The following is an 18,183-nucleotide window of genomic DNA, read 5'->3' as shown; positions in this document are numbered from 1 at the left end:
AGAATTAACAATTCTGATTGGAATATGTAAATCCTTAGTCAGGGACTAATGGAAAACTGATGTGTGATCAGCGTATCAGATCTGGTGAAAAACTTAAATTTTGTTGAGTTATAAGCATATGATTAAAAACATGAAAAATGTATGTACCTTTTTCCAATTTTTTCAGATTAAAATTGGAAATTGGCGTGACCCCTAATAACCGTATTTTGGCTTTGTCAAGCCAACATAATTAGCAAAAACATAACATAATTACCCATTAATTACCTGGGTATGTTGAGCATTTGCAGCTTATATGGACTGCACGCTCCTGTAAAAAGGAGATGCTTTCTGTTTTTTCTTTCTGTTTCAGTAGGAAGTACACCAAATGAGAAAAGAAACCATGTCATATCAAGTGACGGTTTGGAATATTTAATTATATGACTTGTTTGCAGTCCCAAAACCTGACAGTGTTTATATTTCACAATAAAAGAAACACTAGTTTAAAGTACTACAGTAGTTAGTTGTAATTTTGTTCATACGGTATAAGTGTTATAACACATCAGGTTTATGTCTCTGTTTTATCAGGCTACCATTAACGCTCGGACACAAAGAATTTTAGACTCTGGATCTCTAACTCAATCAGCTCCCTCCAGCCCCACCAGCAAAGGAACACTCATACATCAGGCAGGGTAAGATGCAAACATGCTTAAATATGTATTTAATTATTTGAAAATCAGCAGTAGGACCAGCCAATAGTGTACAAAATAACAGGGTTATGGCAGAGAACATGACAAACAGTAAAATTAGCACATTGTGGTGTCAAAAACACACAGTTTACAAAATTACAGTCAGTTATTGTATTAATTGAACCCTGAAACTCTGAAAACAAAACATGTTACAAGTTTTTGCTTAGTATTTGCTGGCTTTTATCAGAATTGGCATCGGATATTGGCTAATTTAATTTATATAGCACTTTTCACAATTGTTTAATTGTTCCAAAGCAGCTGTACATTAATAAAAACCAGAGAAAGCACAGAAAAATCAGAGGACAACAAAAGCCAGTAGATCAGTGGTGTGTTGAGTTTCATGGTAGCAGGAACTGTGTCTATAAGTGTCAGTGTCCTCGGGTCTGAGGAGGGAGACGGGGCAAAAATGAGTTGAAAATAATCAACATATCTTTTTTATTTTTATTTCCATTTTTAAATGCTGTAAAATTGACATGTAAAAACTGCTATTGTAAAAAATGTACAAGTTTTCTTTTCAATAAAAAACTAATTAAAAAAAGAAACTAAAAATCAACATAAAACATGAAAGAAAAAGAAAATGCCTGGCAACTGCTGTTGATTTTGTTTTAGCATGCTGCATTGCAGATCCAAACGGTCTTCATCTCCTTCCAGCGGATCTCCGCCAATGCCTGGTGCCTCCAGCTCCAGCCTCACCAATGAAGTGCCCAAACCACCTATCCGCGAGGGGCCACCAACTCGCCCGCCATACACGCCTACACTTGGTGGTCAGGCACCCCACTCGCAGCAGTTCCCACGCACCAGGAAGATGTTTGACAAGGGTCCAGATCAGGTATGGTGGAGTAGGATGAACTGAGCATTGGCTAAGTAGGCAGCAAGGGAAGAAAAACTCTGTTCAGGAACCGTAACCATTTATCTTCAATCATTCAACAACACAAACTAAATAACTAAAGAAAAAAATATAGGTACCTTTGAAACAAAAAAGGAAAAAATTGGCCCAACAAGACATCCAGGGAAAATGAAAAACCCACCAAACATTTGGTCATCCATTTTATAAATGAGGCTCCTCCCCTCCAAAATTCAAGCTAGCCAATCACCGTACTAATTCAATTACATAACAAATGCTTTCCTTTTATCTGACGTGTTTAAACCATTACTCTTTCAATCTGAATATCAGTAATAACAGCATCTTTTAATTTGCTTTTTTCACATAATAGAATCTCATGATCTCTCATAATGCTATATCATGCTTCCTGTTGGCAATCCCCTACTATTAGGAAACTCGTAGGAAAAATCATCATTAAACAATATTATTTGATTTTTATTTTTTACAAACACACAGACATAAAGCATAATATATCAGATCAGTCACAATGGAATGTGCATTTTCCATGTGTCTTAAATAAATTTGTGAGGGGGATGCAACTAGGGATGCAATAATTTATAGATTTTTTTGAAACAAATATAGTCACAATTTACCATTATGGTTATTAAAGCAAAAAGCCCCAAGAAGAAGTGGGTTACCAGTGCATTTTATAACAGCTAAGGGGCATTGCGCTATACCTAAAACCCCCTTAGCTGTTATGCATTGTAGCACCGCTGCTTCGCGGGGCTTATTGCTTTTACAAAACAGTTACTTCATATGCATAGCAGGATTTCATAAAATAAAACACAGGAAATAAGTTGTAATTATATTAGGACAAATATTACTTTTCCACCAAACAGTAGTTCTCAGAATCAAGTGTGGATGAAAGAGAGCGCAGTACCCAAGCAACACAGACGCAGCAAACACACAATGAAAATATAATTAAAGACTGTGGTGTTTATTTTTATAAATCAACATTCATCTAATTTATACATTAACATTTATATCGTGCAACTGTTGAAGTGATGATCAAATATGCTTGGAAACATGCTTAACACTTTCCCCTTCAGCTTTTTTTTAAGTGTGCTTGCAAAAGCACACTTATTGTTGTTCTTAAGTTTTATTATTATTATTATTATTCCCGGGTATAGTTTGTGTCAGCTCTAGCGACTAGATCGTCTGACATAGAGACACCGTTCAAACTTTAAAATGTTCGGGCAGTACCGGTGTAAAGAAAAGAAAACCTTAAAGTTTCACAGGTCACAAATTTTGTCCAAACTTCACGAAAATTGATGTACACGATCCTTGGACCAAGCCTCACAAAAGTTACTAGAAAGATTTTTGATTTTCGGAAGCATTTGCCTATCACAGCCCAAAATATACGTGTGGCGTAGTCGCCAAACAGGAAGTAGTTCATATCTCAGGATCTCTGTAACATATCTTAATCAAATTTTTTATATGAACTCGGGACTCCAATGTGAAGATGCCCAAGATAAAAAACATTGCAGTAACATGACTATATTATGTTATTTCCACTTTAAAATGTCCAATTAAACCCTATGTAAAAATAAAAATTTAAATTAGACTTTACCACTAGAGGGCAGCCCAAGCATGTTTAACTGCCTTCACACGTGACTAGACAGAAACTACCCTCAGAAACTACCCTGAGTGCGTGCCTATTGAAAAACTATATATACTGAGGATTATTTGATACTAAATCCGATGGAATATTAATATTTCTCATATACGTTTGTGCACAAAATTGCAAATGGATGTTATATTCTGAACGCATGAATAGGGATGCACCGAAATGAAAATTCTTGGCCAAAACCGAAAATGAGGAAACCAAGGTCGAAAAACCGAAACCGAAACTGTGTACTTACTTTACTAGGGGTGTGTGACAGAGCACAAAACTCATGGTTCAGATCACATTACTGTTTTTGAGGCACGGATCGGATTATTTTTCAGATCAGCAAAAAGGGGGTGGGGAAAATCTAATAACAAATAAAGAAATTACAAACACTAATAAAAAAGAACAAAGCTGCACATTAACAAGGGCTAACATTAGCATTAGGTACAGAAATTGAATTAAATGAGTCATAACACTGTCTTTATTGTATAAATTAAATATATTATATTTTTTAGAGCCATTTGTCTCTTTGTTAGACTGAAGTAGGTTAATTGAGGTTACTGTCTCTTTAAATAAGCAGAGACTGGTTTATGACTGTAATCTATACATACACTTAAGACATAAACAAATGTTTTTATTAGAAAAAGAATACTTTGGAGATAATTTTGTTTATATGTGCCCTGTCAATAACAAAGATTTTACGATCGCTTGTTTGCGTCTCACTCGTGTGTGCACTTTTGAGGGCACTTAAACACGCGCGCACACAGAGAACGAAGGCGAATCTCAAACAGCGCAGCATAAAAACGTTACGTTGTTTTTCATTGCTTTATTCGGCACATGTACGTTAATGGACTACAGTATGAGACACATTTGCGCGACTCTCTCTAAAGTTTACACATCAAGAGTTCTGATCTTTGAAGGGCATACTCACTCACTGTGATGATCACGTCTGGAGCGGACACAACCGCATGTGCCTCTGTGCGTATTTTAGCGCTTTTTTGTGGTTAAATACATCCACGCCGCATACATGTTGTTTCAGACAAGCACGTGCAGGTCGCGGTTTCTGTTTGCGTCATCACAACATTTCGGCCGTATTGTTTCGGTCATAAAAGTCTTTCGGCCAAAAGCCGAAAATGCTCTTTTGGGCCATTTTCGGCCGAAAATTTTCGGTGGCCGAATATTTGGTGCATCCCTACGCGTGAATCAACGCGAGCTCTCTGGAGAACATGCAGTTTCACATATAGGTAGTGTAGTGAAGATAATGGGTAAACACTCAGTATAGGTGCTAATTCTGGGTTTATCACCAGGTTCACGCAGGTGTGTCGGCCAGAACACTACTTAAGGCCACATATTCCAGAGTATGCAATAAAGAGCTGAGAGATCTTCTTAATGTTCTGTTTATTCTCCTTTTCTTGTATGAGTGTGTTTAAATGCAATTTGAATACAGGGTGTGTGGTTTCTATAAAGAGAGAAACAAAATACAAATGAATAAGGGAAACATACATATACTCATTCCCCTCTACATTACAATATAAAATAAACAATAATCAGAAAATATTACTATATATCTCTTAAACTCTAGAAACGTAAGCAGAGAGAAAGGATTCAAACACTTATCAGATTCTCTACCATACATCAAGTTACCGATAACCTTACTATAACATACTGTCATTTATAATACACTTTAAAGCCTTAATAGCAGTCCAGATAATATTATTTAACACCACATCATACTTTACTCAGCCATAATAATGAACATTTATAACAACAAGTGTTAAATAAAGCAAACATGTCTAAACACGATATGAAATATTCGATCCGACGTATTGTATCAGGTAGACATAATTAACATAACGGTCGTGTAGCGATCCTTAAACTCTTAATTAACATATCAAATAACAGAAAATAACAGCGCCAAAATACAATATCACAAGTAATGCAGCAGATATAACTTTACTTACTTTTCTCATTCACGCACACTCTGAGGAAAAATGACACCCGCAATAACGTCCGAACCGACGGACGATCTCTGTAGTACTGAATATTAACTGAAATGACGAACGCCTATCTCTATCATACTGCATACTAACTACGTGACAACGAACGTCTATCTCTACCGTACTGCATACTAACTGCGTGACATCAGGTAAAATACACAAACCAGTGCGCACTTTTCTACTCTGTTACAAGCACTGAATAAATGGGAGAAAACATGAAACATAAAGCATGATTGACTAAATAATAACAACTCTAACATAACTTTGGGGCCTTTTCTACAGCCGCCCCCAAATGTATGTAATACATTTGCTCATCACTAAAGGCAACAAAGTTCTACGACTGGGGTGTAGTAGCAGGAGTGGAACCGTCTCCTTCTCCAGAAGGGAGTGCAGGGAGGACAACCAGCCTGGCAACTGGCCGGGTATAGATTTTCTCCTTCACCTTTACATCAGCGGACCTGATGTGCCCGTCAGGGCTGGGATGGGTCTTGACTACTTTCCCAATGGGCCAGAGGGCCCTCGGAAGATGTGGATCAGCAATCATCACTACACAGTCCCCTGCAATATCAGCTGGTGTAGTCTGCCACTTCTGGCGAGCTTGTAAACTCGGCACATAGAGTCGGATAAAACGTGCCCAAAAGTGATCAGCCAAAATTTGGGAGTGTCTCCAACGGCGGCGACAGATGAGCTCACTTTCGGGGTAGACTACCTGAGGTAGCGAACCATCAGGCCGCCCCATAAGAAGAACACTGGGAGTCACTGGATCTGGGTCTCTGGCATCTGAAGACACATAACCCAAGGGCTTACTATTAAGGATCCCTTCAACCTCAGTGAGTACGGTCCGAAGCACTTCTTCTGGAACGGGCTGAGCACCAACTGTGGCATAGAGTGCACTCTTAACTGAGCGGATCTCCCTCTCCCACACCCCTCCGAAGTGGGGAGCTGCTGGGGGGTTAAAGTGGAAGGAGATCTTCTGTGGTGCAAGGAGATGTTGTAGTTCTTCAGACATTCCAAGGAAGGTCTCACGGAGTTCTCGCTCACCTCCCTTGAAATTCGTCCCCTGATCGGAGAACAGTTCTGCGGGCGTTCCTCTACGGGCAATAAACCGACGAAGGGACATCAGAAAAGCATCCGTATCAATAGAGGTTAGGAGATCCAAGTGCACTGCCCTGGTTGTGAGGCACTTGAAAATGATCCCCCATCTCTTCTCACGGCGCCGGCCCAGTTTGATCTCAAATGGCCCAAAGCAGTCCATGCCCGTAGAATAAAAGGCAGGCTTGAAAAAACGCAGACGGGCTGATGGCAGGTCTGCCATCTTCGGCACTGCAGGTTTTGCCCTCCATCGCCGACAGTCAGCGCAGCTATACTGGTAACGCCGGATGGCCTCACGCCCTCGTAGGATCCAGAAGGAGCGTCGAAGCTCAGCGAACACCCGCTCTGGGCCTGGGTGACAGAGGCGGTTATCAAAGTCTTGAATCAAAAGCGTTGTCACTCGATGACCTGGGTCTAAGATGACTGGATGAAGAGTGGTCAGTTCCAGGCCTTCTGCTCGACGAAGTCGTCCTCCAATACGAATGAGCTCTCCCTTTCCATCCAGCTCAGGAGACAGCGTGCGAAGTCGACTGCTGCTGGGGACAGGTTTACCAGCTTTCAGGAGGCTGTACTCCTGCTGAAAACTATCCCTCTGAGCTCTCTGAAGTATTAACTGTTCAGCCTGTTGGTAGTCTTCAGCTGTAGGCTTATCATTAGAATTGGCCGCCCCATGCAGCTCCTGCACTGTCCCTTCCAAAAGCTCCTTCCACGAGCCATATTGGGCCAGGTCCAAAGTTGACTGGCTGGATACAACAGCAGCGACCCCACAGAAGATAGACTTACGCAGCTCTGAGGTATCTTCTGTTTGGTCAACAGTGGGGTCCTCTGGCCATGAGTCTGGACTGGTCAGGAGGAAGGCAGGTCCCAGGCTCCATCTGTTTGGCTGAACAAGCTCTTGCAGCTTCTTTCCCCGTGTTACATCATCAGCAGGGTTTCTAGCGGTATCAACATATCTCCAGACATGCCCTTCTGTCAGCTCCTGTATCTCGGCCACGCGGGCGCCAACAAAGACCTTGAACCGGCAGGATTCAGACTTTAGCCATGTCAGCACCGTTGTGGAATCTGACCAAAGGGTTGTCCGATCAATGTGGATGGTAAGTTCCCTCTTCAGCACCTGTGAGAGCTGCGCACCAGTAAGGGCAGCACAGAGTTCTAATCGGGGCATAGAGTGAAACCGCTTAGGAGCTACTCTGGAACGGGCCATCAGGAATGACAGATACACTTCACCATGTTTGTCAGTGGTTCGCAGGTACGCCACCGAACCATAAGCCTCTTCTGAGGCGTCACAAAATACATGCACCTCTCTCTGAAGACCGGAGATGTCCACAGACTTCGACAAGTACGGTCGGGGCAGGATGACTTGAGGTAAGACTTGTAATTCTTCCTCCCAGTCTTTCCACTGTTGCAGAAGCTCCTGGGGCAGAAGTGGATCATCCCATCCCCTGTGTTTGTCCCAAAGGTGTCGGACGATTATCTTAGCCCTGGTGGTGTAGGGTAAGATGAAGCCCAAGGGGTCGTACTGACTCGCCAGCACCTTGTAGATATTACGCATCGTGGGGACACCGTACTCCACATGACGATGCTTATAACTGAGAACATCAGTGTGGAAGAGCCAGCTTAGCCCTAGAGTAGATTCTGGGGTATCTGTCTTGTTCTGAGCCAGCCATAGCTCAACACCAGCAGAGCAGCTTTCTTTTGGTAGATGACTTATTACACCTGGTTCATTGCTGGCCCACTGACGTAGATCGAAGCCTGCAGATGCAAGAAGGGCTCGCAGTTTGTCGACCAGATGCCTCGCCTCAGCGATTGTGGGAACACTCTGTAGGCAGTTATCCACATAAAAGCATTTCTGAACTGATGTCCTCACATCTTCATCTGGCTGGCTGTTATCAGAGACATGGCGTTGTAAGGCGAATGTGGCACAGCAAGGGCTACATGTTGTACCAAATGGTAGCACCTGCCACTCATACACTGCAGGAGGTCCGTCTTGACTGATGTCACGCCAAAGAAATCTGAGCAGAGCACGATCCTCTGGGAGGAGGCGAATTTGGTGGAACATGCCTCTGATGTCTCCACTAACCGCAACTGCATGCTCTCGGAATCTTAGAAGAACTCCCAGAAGTGATGCTCCTAAGGTCGGCCCAGGCAGTAGATGATCGTTGAGGTTCTGCCCTCGACACTGATAGGAGCAGTTGAACACCAGCCTATTCTTGCCATTATGATTCACCAAATGGTGAGGGATATACCATTCCTCACAACCATCCTTGTCTGAAGCCTTTGGTCCACACTTGATGACAAAGCCCGCCTTTATAAGCTTCTCCATCTCCACTCTGTAGGCTTCTGCCTTTGCAGAATCTTTGGCAAGTCGCCTCTCTACGCTCCGTAAACTGGGCATGACGGCTTCTTTGGTAGCCTGTAAGAGCGGCATGTCTTTCCGACGAAGCAGCGGGGTGGCGTAACAGAGAATGCCATCAACCTCTACCCTGATGGTTTTGGTCTCCAGGATGCTAATGGCCTCTTGGTCCTGCCTTGAACGAGTAACTAGTTTCTCGCTTCTGAACGGAACGGTGTCGACCTGCCATAATCTCTCAACGTGTTTCATCAGCTCGCTCGTCTGGGGTGTTACTGTTGTAAATAGACACTGCTGTGGTTGGGCGAGATGACGGACTACACTCGCTGGGCCCTGCAGAGTCCAGCCTAGCCTTGTGCGGATGGCAGCAGGTCCACCTGGAGGTCCCAATCTGACAGGTTCAATGGGAGTGACAAGATGGGGATGGTCACTCCCAATGAGAAGCAGGGGTTTGACATTCATAAAAGTCCGTATGGGAAGGCCAGTGAGATGCTTATAGGTGTTTCGGAGTTGCTCCATGGGGTAAGTATGAGCCGCTAGTCCAATACGACCACTGGTGAATGCACCTATAATCTTGTACTTGGTCTTTGGCTTTGATGGCGAAGAAATGAAGAACGACACTGATGCACCACGGAGGGTCTGCACTTCCTCTCTAATTGTGCGTAGTGGTAGGTCCTCTTGAGTCCCCTGCACCCCTAGCCTCTCTGCAGCATCTGACAACAGCATAGTTCTCTCTGAACCGTCATCAAGTATAGCATAGGTGTTGATTGATTGATCACCATGGTGAATGCGGACTTTGACAACTTTCAGAAGAACCCGACTGCCTTCAGTAGGTCTGTCTAGGTACAGGACCTCTGTTGTGCCCCTTATCCCTTCACTTTCAGCTGCCGGTGTTGACACTGCCTCCTTGGGTGACCTCGTATTCACCTCATGCAGAACCTGGAGGTGTTTCCCTTGGCAGAGGCTGCATGGTTTTCTTAAGTTGCACTGAGCCGCCTGGTGTGGCCGTGCACATCGCCAACACCTCTTGTTACTTTTTATCCATTCGGTCAGCTGATCCTTTGTTAACCTGGATACCTTTGTACACTGGCTAAGGTAGTGTTCCTCATTGCAGAATGGACAATATGGCTTGTTCTTGTTTCCTTTAAAGGAGCTGCTTGGCACTGGAGCCTCAGGTTTCTTAGCAGTGTCCTTCACGCCATGGAGGACAGTAGTAGGCTGCTTACTCTTCCTACCCTCATGTCTAGACACCGGCTTGTCCCGAGCTCCTCTCACAGCTAACTGTCCTTCAGAGTCCTGGCACCAAGACTCGTATTTCAACCAATCGGAAAGGTTAGTTAAGGTGTGGGTTTGCGTGCCCTGCTGGTACATGCAGCGGCGAAACTCTGCTCTCTGCTCAGGCGGCAGCTTGCTCAGCAGACGAGCAACATGTGAGCCACACTGTAGTTCCACTTCACCCTCGTGGCCTATTGTCTTCAGCATCCCAACCAGTGACTGTATCTGGAGTGCAAACTTCTCAAATGCAGCAAAGTCTCCCCGCCTTATGTCAGGTGAGTCCATCACAGCAGCAATACGCCTCAGCGCTATCTGATGTGGCTGGCCGAACTTGTCATTTAGGGCAACCATTGTGTCTGAGAAGGGTGTTGGGGAGTTAAGGTAGGCATCTGCTATTAACCTGGCTTCTTCTGGTTGCAGGTGATCAACCAACACTTGGTATTTGAACAGCTCAGATGCATCATGTGGTAAGAGGTTCTCCAATGAGATCTTGAGCCGCGCGAACTCACTTGGGTCCCGACTTGAGAAGCTGCGGATTGTTGGGCGTGGCCCATGGTAACTTGGCTCTGTGACGCTGTAGTTATGACCCTGAGGTGAGCTAAGGGGCGGGGGCTGTGTCCATGCCATGCCTGGATGTTGTTGTTGGGGCGTTAGGTTGTAGCCGAGCTAATTTCGTTGACCTCCATAAGCCGTAGGGTACTTAGGCTCAGCTGGAGGTAATCCATGTGGCTGTGGCGGAAACTGAACGGGTTTGAAACAGGGCGGTGGATGACGGGCAGTGTCTTCCCATGGTCTGGCTGTAGGAAAGGCCCCACGTTCTGAGTGATTAACTTGTGGCTGACCCGAAGACAGATCATGGGCTGGGGCTGGCAGTGCTTCTTTCTTAATTCTTGGAACCTCATCTATTCTACTAATAAGCGAGTGTGTCATAGGTGGGTCACGAGGGAGAAGCTTGTCCATTTCTGGGTCTGGCCATGGTGGTGGTGCAGGCCAATCATCCTCTTCCTCAACTTTAGGTTCCTTCTCAACATGTGTCAGTGGCGACATCACCGTTAACTCTGGCTTTCTGGTATGAATAGAGGTGGGACTCTGCATGTTGCGAACAGCGTCTATTAACTGTTTCATGTCTGATCGCAATTCTCTTAGCTCGACTAAATCTGATGCCATGTGCCGCTGTGTCTGCTGCAGAAGGTGTCTTTCATGACGAATGTCATCTAACTCTACTCGGTTCTTCTCCTGTGGATGTATGGGGTGCAGCGCTGAAGGTAGGGGAGTAGAGTAATCTCGTGGCTGTTCCCTAAACTCTCCCTCTGGCAACCGCTGGGGGGCTAGCTGATTCTCCTGACTGTGCTGTTGGTTCTCTGCCCTATAGCTCAGGTCCATCTCCTGAAGAATAGCATCCCGCCTCTGCAGGCGAAGGGGAGAGTCATAAGGGGGGGTGAGGGGTGTCATCCTGGCATTTCCCTCCTGGTGAGTACTCTCTAATTGGTGTCTGTACCTCTCACCGATGTAGCCTCTATAATCGACCTCATAGTCTGCATAGCGCACAGGTGGGCGAATGTGCCGTTTGGGACGTGCACCGCAAGCATCATACTCTGGATGTAATTCCATCTCTGACGTAAACCCAGTGATCCGGCTCGAAGGACCATCAATGTAGTGAAGATAATGGGTAAACACTCAGTATAGGTGCTAATTCTGGGTTTATCACCAGGTTCACGCAGGTGTGTCGGCCAGAACACTACTTAAGGCCACATATTCCAGAGTATGCAATAAAGAGCTGAGAGATCTTCTTAATGTTCTGTTTATTCTCCTTTTCTTGTATGAGTTTGTTTAAATGCAATTTGAATACAGGGTGTGTGGTTTCTATAAAGAGAGAAACAAAATACAAATGAATAAGGGAAACATACATATACTCATTCCCCTCTACATTACAATATAAAATAAACAATAATCAGAAAATATTACTATATATCTCTTAAACTCTAGAAACGTAAGCAGAGAGAAAGGATTCAAACACTTATCAGATTCTCTACCATACATCAAGTTACCGATAACCTTACTATAACATACTGTCATTTATAATACACTTTAAAGCCTTAATAGCAGTCCAGATAATATTATTTAACACCACATCATACTTTACTCAGCCATAATAATGAACATTTATAACAACAAGTGTTAAATAAAGCAAACATGTCTAAACACGATATGAAATATTCGATCCGACGTATTGAATCAGGTAGACATAATTAACATAACGGTCGTGTAGCGATCCTTAAACTCTTAATTAACATATCAAATAACAGAAAATAACAGCGCCAAAATACAATATCACAAGTAATGCAGCAGATATAACTTTACTTACTTTTCTCATTCACGCACACTCTGAGGAAAAATGACACCCGCAATAACGTCCGAACCGACGGACGATCTCTGTAGTACTGAATATTAACTGAAATGACGAACGCCTATCTCTATCATACTGCATACTAACTACGTGACAACGAACGTCTATCTCTACCGTACTGCATACTAACTGCGTGACATCAGGTAAAATACACAAACCAGTGCGCACTTTTCTACTCTGTTACAAGCACTGAATAAATGGGAGAAAACATGAAACATAAAGCATGATTGACTAAATAATAACAACTCTAACATAACTTTGGGGCCTTTTCTACAGGTAGGAATGATATGATTCAGGGATTCAGATGTAAAACCCTTTCTTTTTTATTTCAGTGACACATGGCATTACAAGTTTAATTCCCTTTTTCATCAATGTAATACATTGTAAACGTATTAGTTTGTAAAGACTGGGATCCGCGCGCGTCAGTATGATCACGTCCTCGCTCGCGTAGCAGTGATCGTTTGGCGTCGGCTCTATGACAGCTGCATGGTTTAAATGATTGTGAATTGACGCGAAAAAGTGTCACTTTACCTTAAATCATCCATGTGACGCCAAGTGTAATTAAACAGTCATGACTTTGAGAAATTTATGATACATTTAAAAACACAGCTTGCCAGAAGACTGTGTATATGCCATTTACATAATCTTCGGGTAAGAAGATACATATATCTAAATCGTATGCTTAACTACTGTTGAATGGGAACACGATCGATTGCATTATGCTGTCAATCACTGAGTGAAATATTTTCTTTTATCGTAAATTTCAGAGAAACAGTTGTTAGAGGCGTCGCAGCCTCAAGCCCCAAATGTAATGACCTGGTCTCATTTCAGTCAGCTTTAGGAAAGAAGGCTTCCTGAAATTCATGTAATAGAGATGCATTTCATTAACATGGCTCTACAGTGCGAGTATTTCACTCGCATTTGCGCCTAAACATAGTTATGTGCGAACTTGTAAAATAATTTAGGAGCACAGTGCGCGAGTGACGGGCTGTTCTCATTACATTGAACATCAGCAAAGCATTGATTTCACATGGAAAGCATGCAAGGGGACAGGGTCGCAATCTTGATGCGCGTGCATCTGTTTCATACAGCATGAGATGCAGAGTGCGAGTCACCCCTTCACGTGTATTCGCGCTTTGGTCCGCCCACGTCAAGATGTGAAGATTGACAGTGGTGAGTTAAGAGACCACGGACTCTATGGCTGTTTTAACTTTATTAATTGTATTTCCAGCTTACAATACCACCTTTTCCGACAGTTGTTGTCTGATATGTTGGCTCAATGATCACTTGCTTATCCACAATGACATTAGGGGCCCTATCTTGCACCCAGCGCAATTGACTTTGTCAGTGACGCATGTATCATTCGTATTTTGCGCCGGCGCACAGCGTGTTTTTCCCTCCACAGATGCACGTCAGCAAACTAGGGAATGAACTTGCGCTCCCTGGGCGGTTCAGCGCAAAAAGGAGGCGTGTTGCGGCGCAAACCATCTCTTATGCTATTTTGCAGTTTCAAAAAACAATTGCGCTACTAACCAAAAAAAACTAGTCTAAAGTCAGTGGCGCGTTGCGCGTGGTTCATTATGCTATTTTAAGGGCGCATGCTTGACCATAATGTATAGCGTGCACAACGCGCATACACTTTGCTTATCTAATCTACACAGATGCAACAGTTATTTTTGCAAATCATAAATTGTTACACTTAAAAATATTAATACACGAGATAAGGGGAATCATAGTGGTGAGCATTGTGGTGATAGTTTTTATTTATTCTCATGCAAATAACGATTAAAATATTTTCATAACTTTGTTGTGTGGCTGTATTACGTTTATTTTATGTAAATAATAATTAAAAATTTTTCATAAGAAACCTTAATGTATATGAACTTGATTTGTAAGAGTACTTTGGGGTTGGACCTTGCTTGCGTTTCTTGGGTCCGATTTCAAAGCCCCCAAACCCTTTCAGCGGTGAGGGTGGACGCAGCGATGTCCTCTGCTGGCGTCAAGTCCTGAGGCAGATCCACCTCCCGTTACACGGCGTGCCCGATTTATGCTGGCAAGCGTGGGATTCCCCCGTACAAGGACGTCGGTCTCCTCGGCTGTGAACCGCTCCTGGCGTGCGCCTGGTAAATCCGTCATAATAATAGCAACCCGCCATGGAACTTGCGCCCTTGCGTTTAAAGGGAATGTTGGCTAGCGTTCTGATTGGTTTATTTGACGTTACGCCCAAACCACACCTATGAATAATGAACCTACTTCAGACCAACCCCTTATTGATTTGCGCCCGGCGCAAGAGTTATTTCTCACGCCGGGAAAATAGCAACAGCGCCCAAGATCCGCCCACAAACTCACTTGCGCGTTGCGCTTCGCACTTGCGTTTCAGATCGTTAAAATAGAGCCCCAGATGTCTTAAAGCTGTAGTCTACGATGTTGAAAATCGGTTGAGAAAGCCTGAGGCGGTTAGTAAGTTTTAAAAAACTCATCCCGCCCCTCTGTGCTACCTGATCCCTCCCACCGGGAAACGAACTGAACAACGTCACTCATTCAAGCTTTGATCACTGGTAGTAAACATCAGAACAGAGATTTACCGAGCGGTAAACACATAAAGCCTTGAAGGAATGAACAATTACAATTATGATTGCAATTGACGTTATTTACATTCACAACAACGTTTGGCATACGTTTCCCCTCCTGAGCTTCAAGGAATGACTTTGTAAATATAATTACTTTGACCCGTGATACGCGATGCTAAACGGCTAACATTCCAAAGCCGACCGGCAGCATGAGCATGTAGTTGCCAGACTGATAAAAAGATTTATGTAACACCACACACAATCTTTGTAAATATAATTACTTTGACCCATGATACGCGATGCTAAACGGGTTCAATGCCGACCGGCAGCATGAGCATGTTGTTACCAGACTGATAAAAAGATTTATGTAACACCACACACAATCTTTGTAAATATAAGTACTTTGACCCGTGATACGCGATGCTAAACGGCTAACATTCCAATGCCGACCGGCAGCATGTTGTCAGACTGATAAAAATATATTTATGTAACCTCACACAATAAAATTATAAATAGATGCGTACCTGTTCAACAAAAAGTCCGCCGTGTCCGCGTCGGTTTTCAGCCCCAAATCTCCCTGAAGCTTCCTCCAACGGTCAATTGTGGACCCTTTATTGATTCTACTTAGAGTCCGGCGTTTTTCACACTTTTTTTTTACCTCTGCTCTTTCCTCTACAGACTTCCCTTTTCTTCTAACCTTTACTGTAGGGACAAGAAGCTTGCTGCTGTCGGTTAGTTTTTTTCCATTAGTGAGATGTTGCTGCTTCGATAGCTAACATACACTGACACAAATGTCATGTCGCAGGCACGAGAGGGGCGGGGTGGTGAGCGATGGGGTGGAGACGCGATCGCGAGGTGGATTTTCAAGTGTACGGGGATTTGATGAGAGCAGTTAACCAATGTAAGCTGTCAATTTATCTGCCGCCGTACACCCAATAGACTGAATGGATTTAAAAAAAAAAAATTTTCTCTTCATATTGTTAGGATTTTACTGTAGAACCATAACCAGCATCTAAACGAGTTTATTAATAATGAACAATCTTTGAAATCGTAGACCATAGCTTTAATAAAGGAAACGATTTTTGTGAACTAGATAAAAGATCCTGGCGTTTCTCCGAAGTTCAAAGCAGACAAAGGCTCAAATATTATGCGAGTCATCGTTCTCACACACAAGAATGCAATTTAAACTAGTAACAGTTAATCGCCCATCACTCACAGCCCAGCACCTGCACCACTGTATGCGTATCGCGCTGACAAACATACACCTGATTTTACTGCCCTGACAAAATCTAAAAGTATAATTTCTCTTATTAGAAGCTAGCCTAATGTTTGCCAGTTATTAAGATGGCGGTTGTAGTTTAAATAGAGGTAGTGAAATAATTAGCTTTGACAAAAACTTAAGTGAGTAAATAAGTTAAATTCTCAATGAGTGTGATATGGCTCTTATTTACCCCTTTAAATGTAGAATAAAGCTTACTCGGGTATCTTACAATGCACTTATGATATTATGCAATTTTAAAATACAAAATACGAACATGTCTGGATGTAGATAAAGCTTACTTGGTCATATTACAATGCACAAGTTTTGTTGTATGCAGTTTGAAAATACATGTTTGTAGAAAAAATATATTGTACAATGCACTGATTTTGTTGTTATGCAGTTTCAAAATACAACATGAGTATGTTTAAATGTATATGTAGTCATCATCACTGATATATCTCTGGTCCCCATGACAAACTAATTGACTAGCCCTGTCGTAGACGCTCAACACACAATCATATTCATAAATAGTAAAGAAATGAAATGATATTAGGCTATCAGTGCTGCTGTCGCTCTCTCATATCGCATATTTTAAAAATGAGCTTATGATCAATAAAATGCAGCTTATTCACCTTATTCTGCCACGCTCCTTTTTAATTCTTTGCTCTTCCACATTTTGTCAATCGACTTCCGCTGCTAATACGGCACAGTGCATTCGGTGGTTAGGCTGGTAGTTAGAAGATTGTTTGTAGTTCACTATAACTTAAGCGAAATGACAAATATCGCTACTGCTGTACATTTTTTAAATTAGGAGCACTGTTAAAACAGAGTCATCAGGAGCTGATCCCAAGCGTATATCTGGAAGCTGTTGGTGAATGTACTGGTAAAGTGCTTGGCGACTGTGTAATGGATGCAATATCAACCCTGTGTAAAGCTGACAAAGATGGTTGTTTCTCAGCAGAGTTTTGTACATTTGTGCCAGCTCAACACATTGGAGCAGTTTCTCGGACAGGGTTTACAGGACTAGGCCTAAATTATATTAGGACATTTTAGTTTTTACAAACAAACCCTACAAAAAAACAAGACTGGTGCGCATCTTGTGACAAAACAATGGCACTCATATATGTTGAGGTATGTCAGTACAAGGTGTTTTTAAATTATTGTAGCTCAAATATGCATTTTAGCCTGGGACCAGGATAAGCCCCGTCCAGGAAACCGCACCATCGTTTTCTCATATCAGATGTAGGTTGCTTCAGGTTGAGTTGTGATTTTAAAGTGTACTTGTTGTCAGAGACGGATGGATCCTCCCATTGTGTTTCTGCATCACAGTTTAGGAACATGTTGATTGTATCATTCTCACAGTTTTCCACTGCATCACTACACATTAATGCATCTGTGAAAACAATATAACCATAAACATTTTTATGTTAGTATTTAAAATAAACTTGCATCATGAGAATTAATATATAAATGGCACCCATACTTAAACAGAACAGTGTGTAAGAGAGAGATGCATCAAAAAGAGACAGTAACATTATACACACAACCTCTACCTTCAGTGTTAAATAATACATTGTTTAATAGGTCATTATCAATATCTGAATGAGGAATGAACTGACATTCTAGCATCTGAAATCTTAGTAACTTGTAGGAATCACGTGAGTTACTGTAAGAATGTAATGTACTATAATTTCTGGTTGTACTATCGTAAATATAAAAATATAGGTGGACAATTAAAACCATTCAAAATAGTTGCATTTTATAAACTAACGTTACCGATCTTAAGTGTATTTGTAGAAATCTAACTTTAGGCGAACGAGCACATAGTTAGCTAAGATAGCTTACCTGAAACTGGCCACCTTTTCAACACCCGGCGTGGTTTAAAGTTACCGGAACATCGTAGTCGAACCATTACTTGGGATAAGGGTGTTCCTCAGTCTGCTTCCCGTCCGTTAAAATTGGTAAGAAACAAACATAAAGGCGCTTGAGTGAGCTTTGTAAGTTTAACGCGTCG

General features: G+C 42.5%; 1 protein-coding gene across 4 annotated transcripts in view; it reads left to right on the top strand.

The window, feature by feature from the left end:
- rptor (regulatory associated protein of MTOR, complex 1) overlaps positions 1-18,183 on the top strand; it is a 343,625-nt gene that overhangs the window by 250,198 nt on the left and 75,244 nt on the right. For 3 of the 4 annotated variants that reach the window (XM_065253268.2, XM_065253267.2, XM_065253270.2), the window contains 2 exons: positions 565-668; positions 1,335-1,554. In XM_065253268.2, coding sequence (XP_065109340.1) covers positions 565-668; positions 1,335-1,554 — 324 coding nt within the window. The remainder of the gene's footprint in view (positions 1-564; positions 669-1,334; positions 1,555-18,183) is intronic. The other variant, XM_065253269.2, reaches the window with a different exon arrangement.

This window comes from Paramisgurnus dabryanus, chromosome 7, assembly GCF_030506205.2.
Source record: "Paramisgurnus dabryanus chromosome 7, PD_genome_1.1, whole genome shotgun sequence".
In the NCBI taxonomy this organism is placed as follows: domain Eukaryota; kingdom Metazoa; phylum Chordata; class Actinopteri; order Cypriniformes; family Cobitidae; genus Paramisgurnus; species Paramisgurnus dabryanus.
The sequence above is the reverse complement of the archived record's forward strand: the minus strand, read 5'-3'. Positions and strand labels throughout refer to the sequence as shown.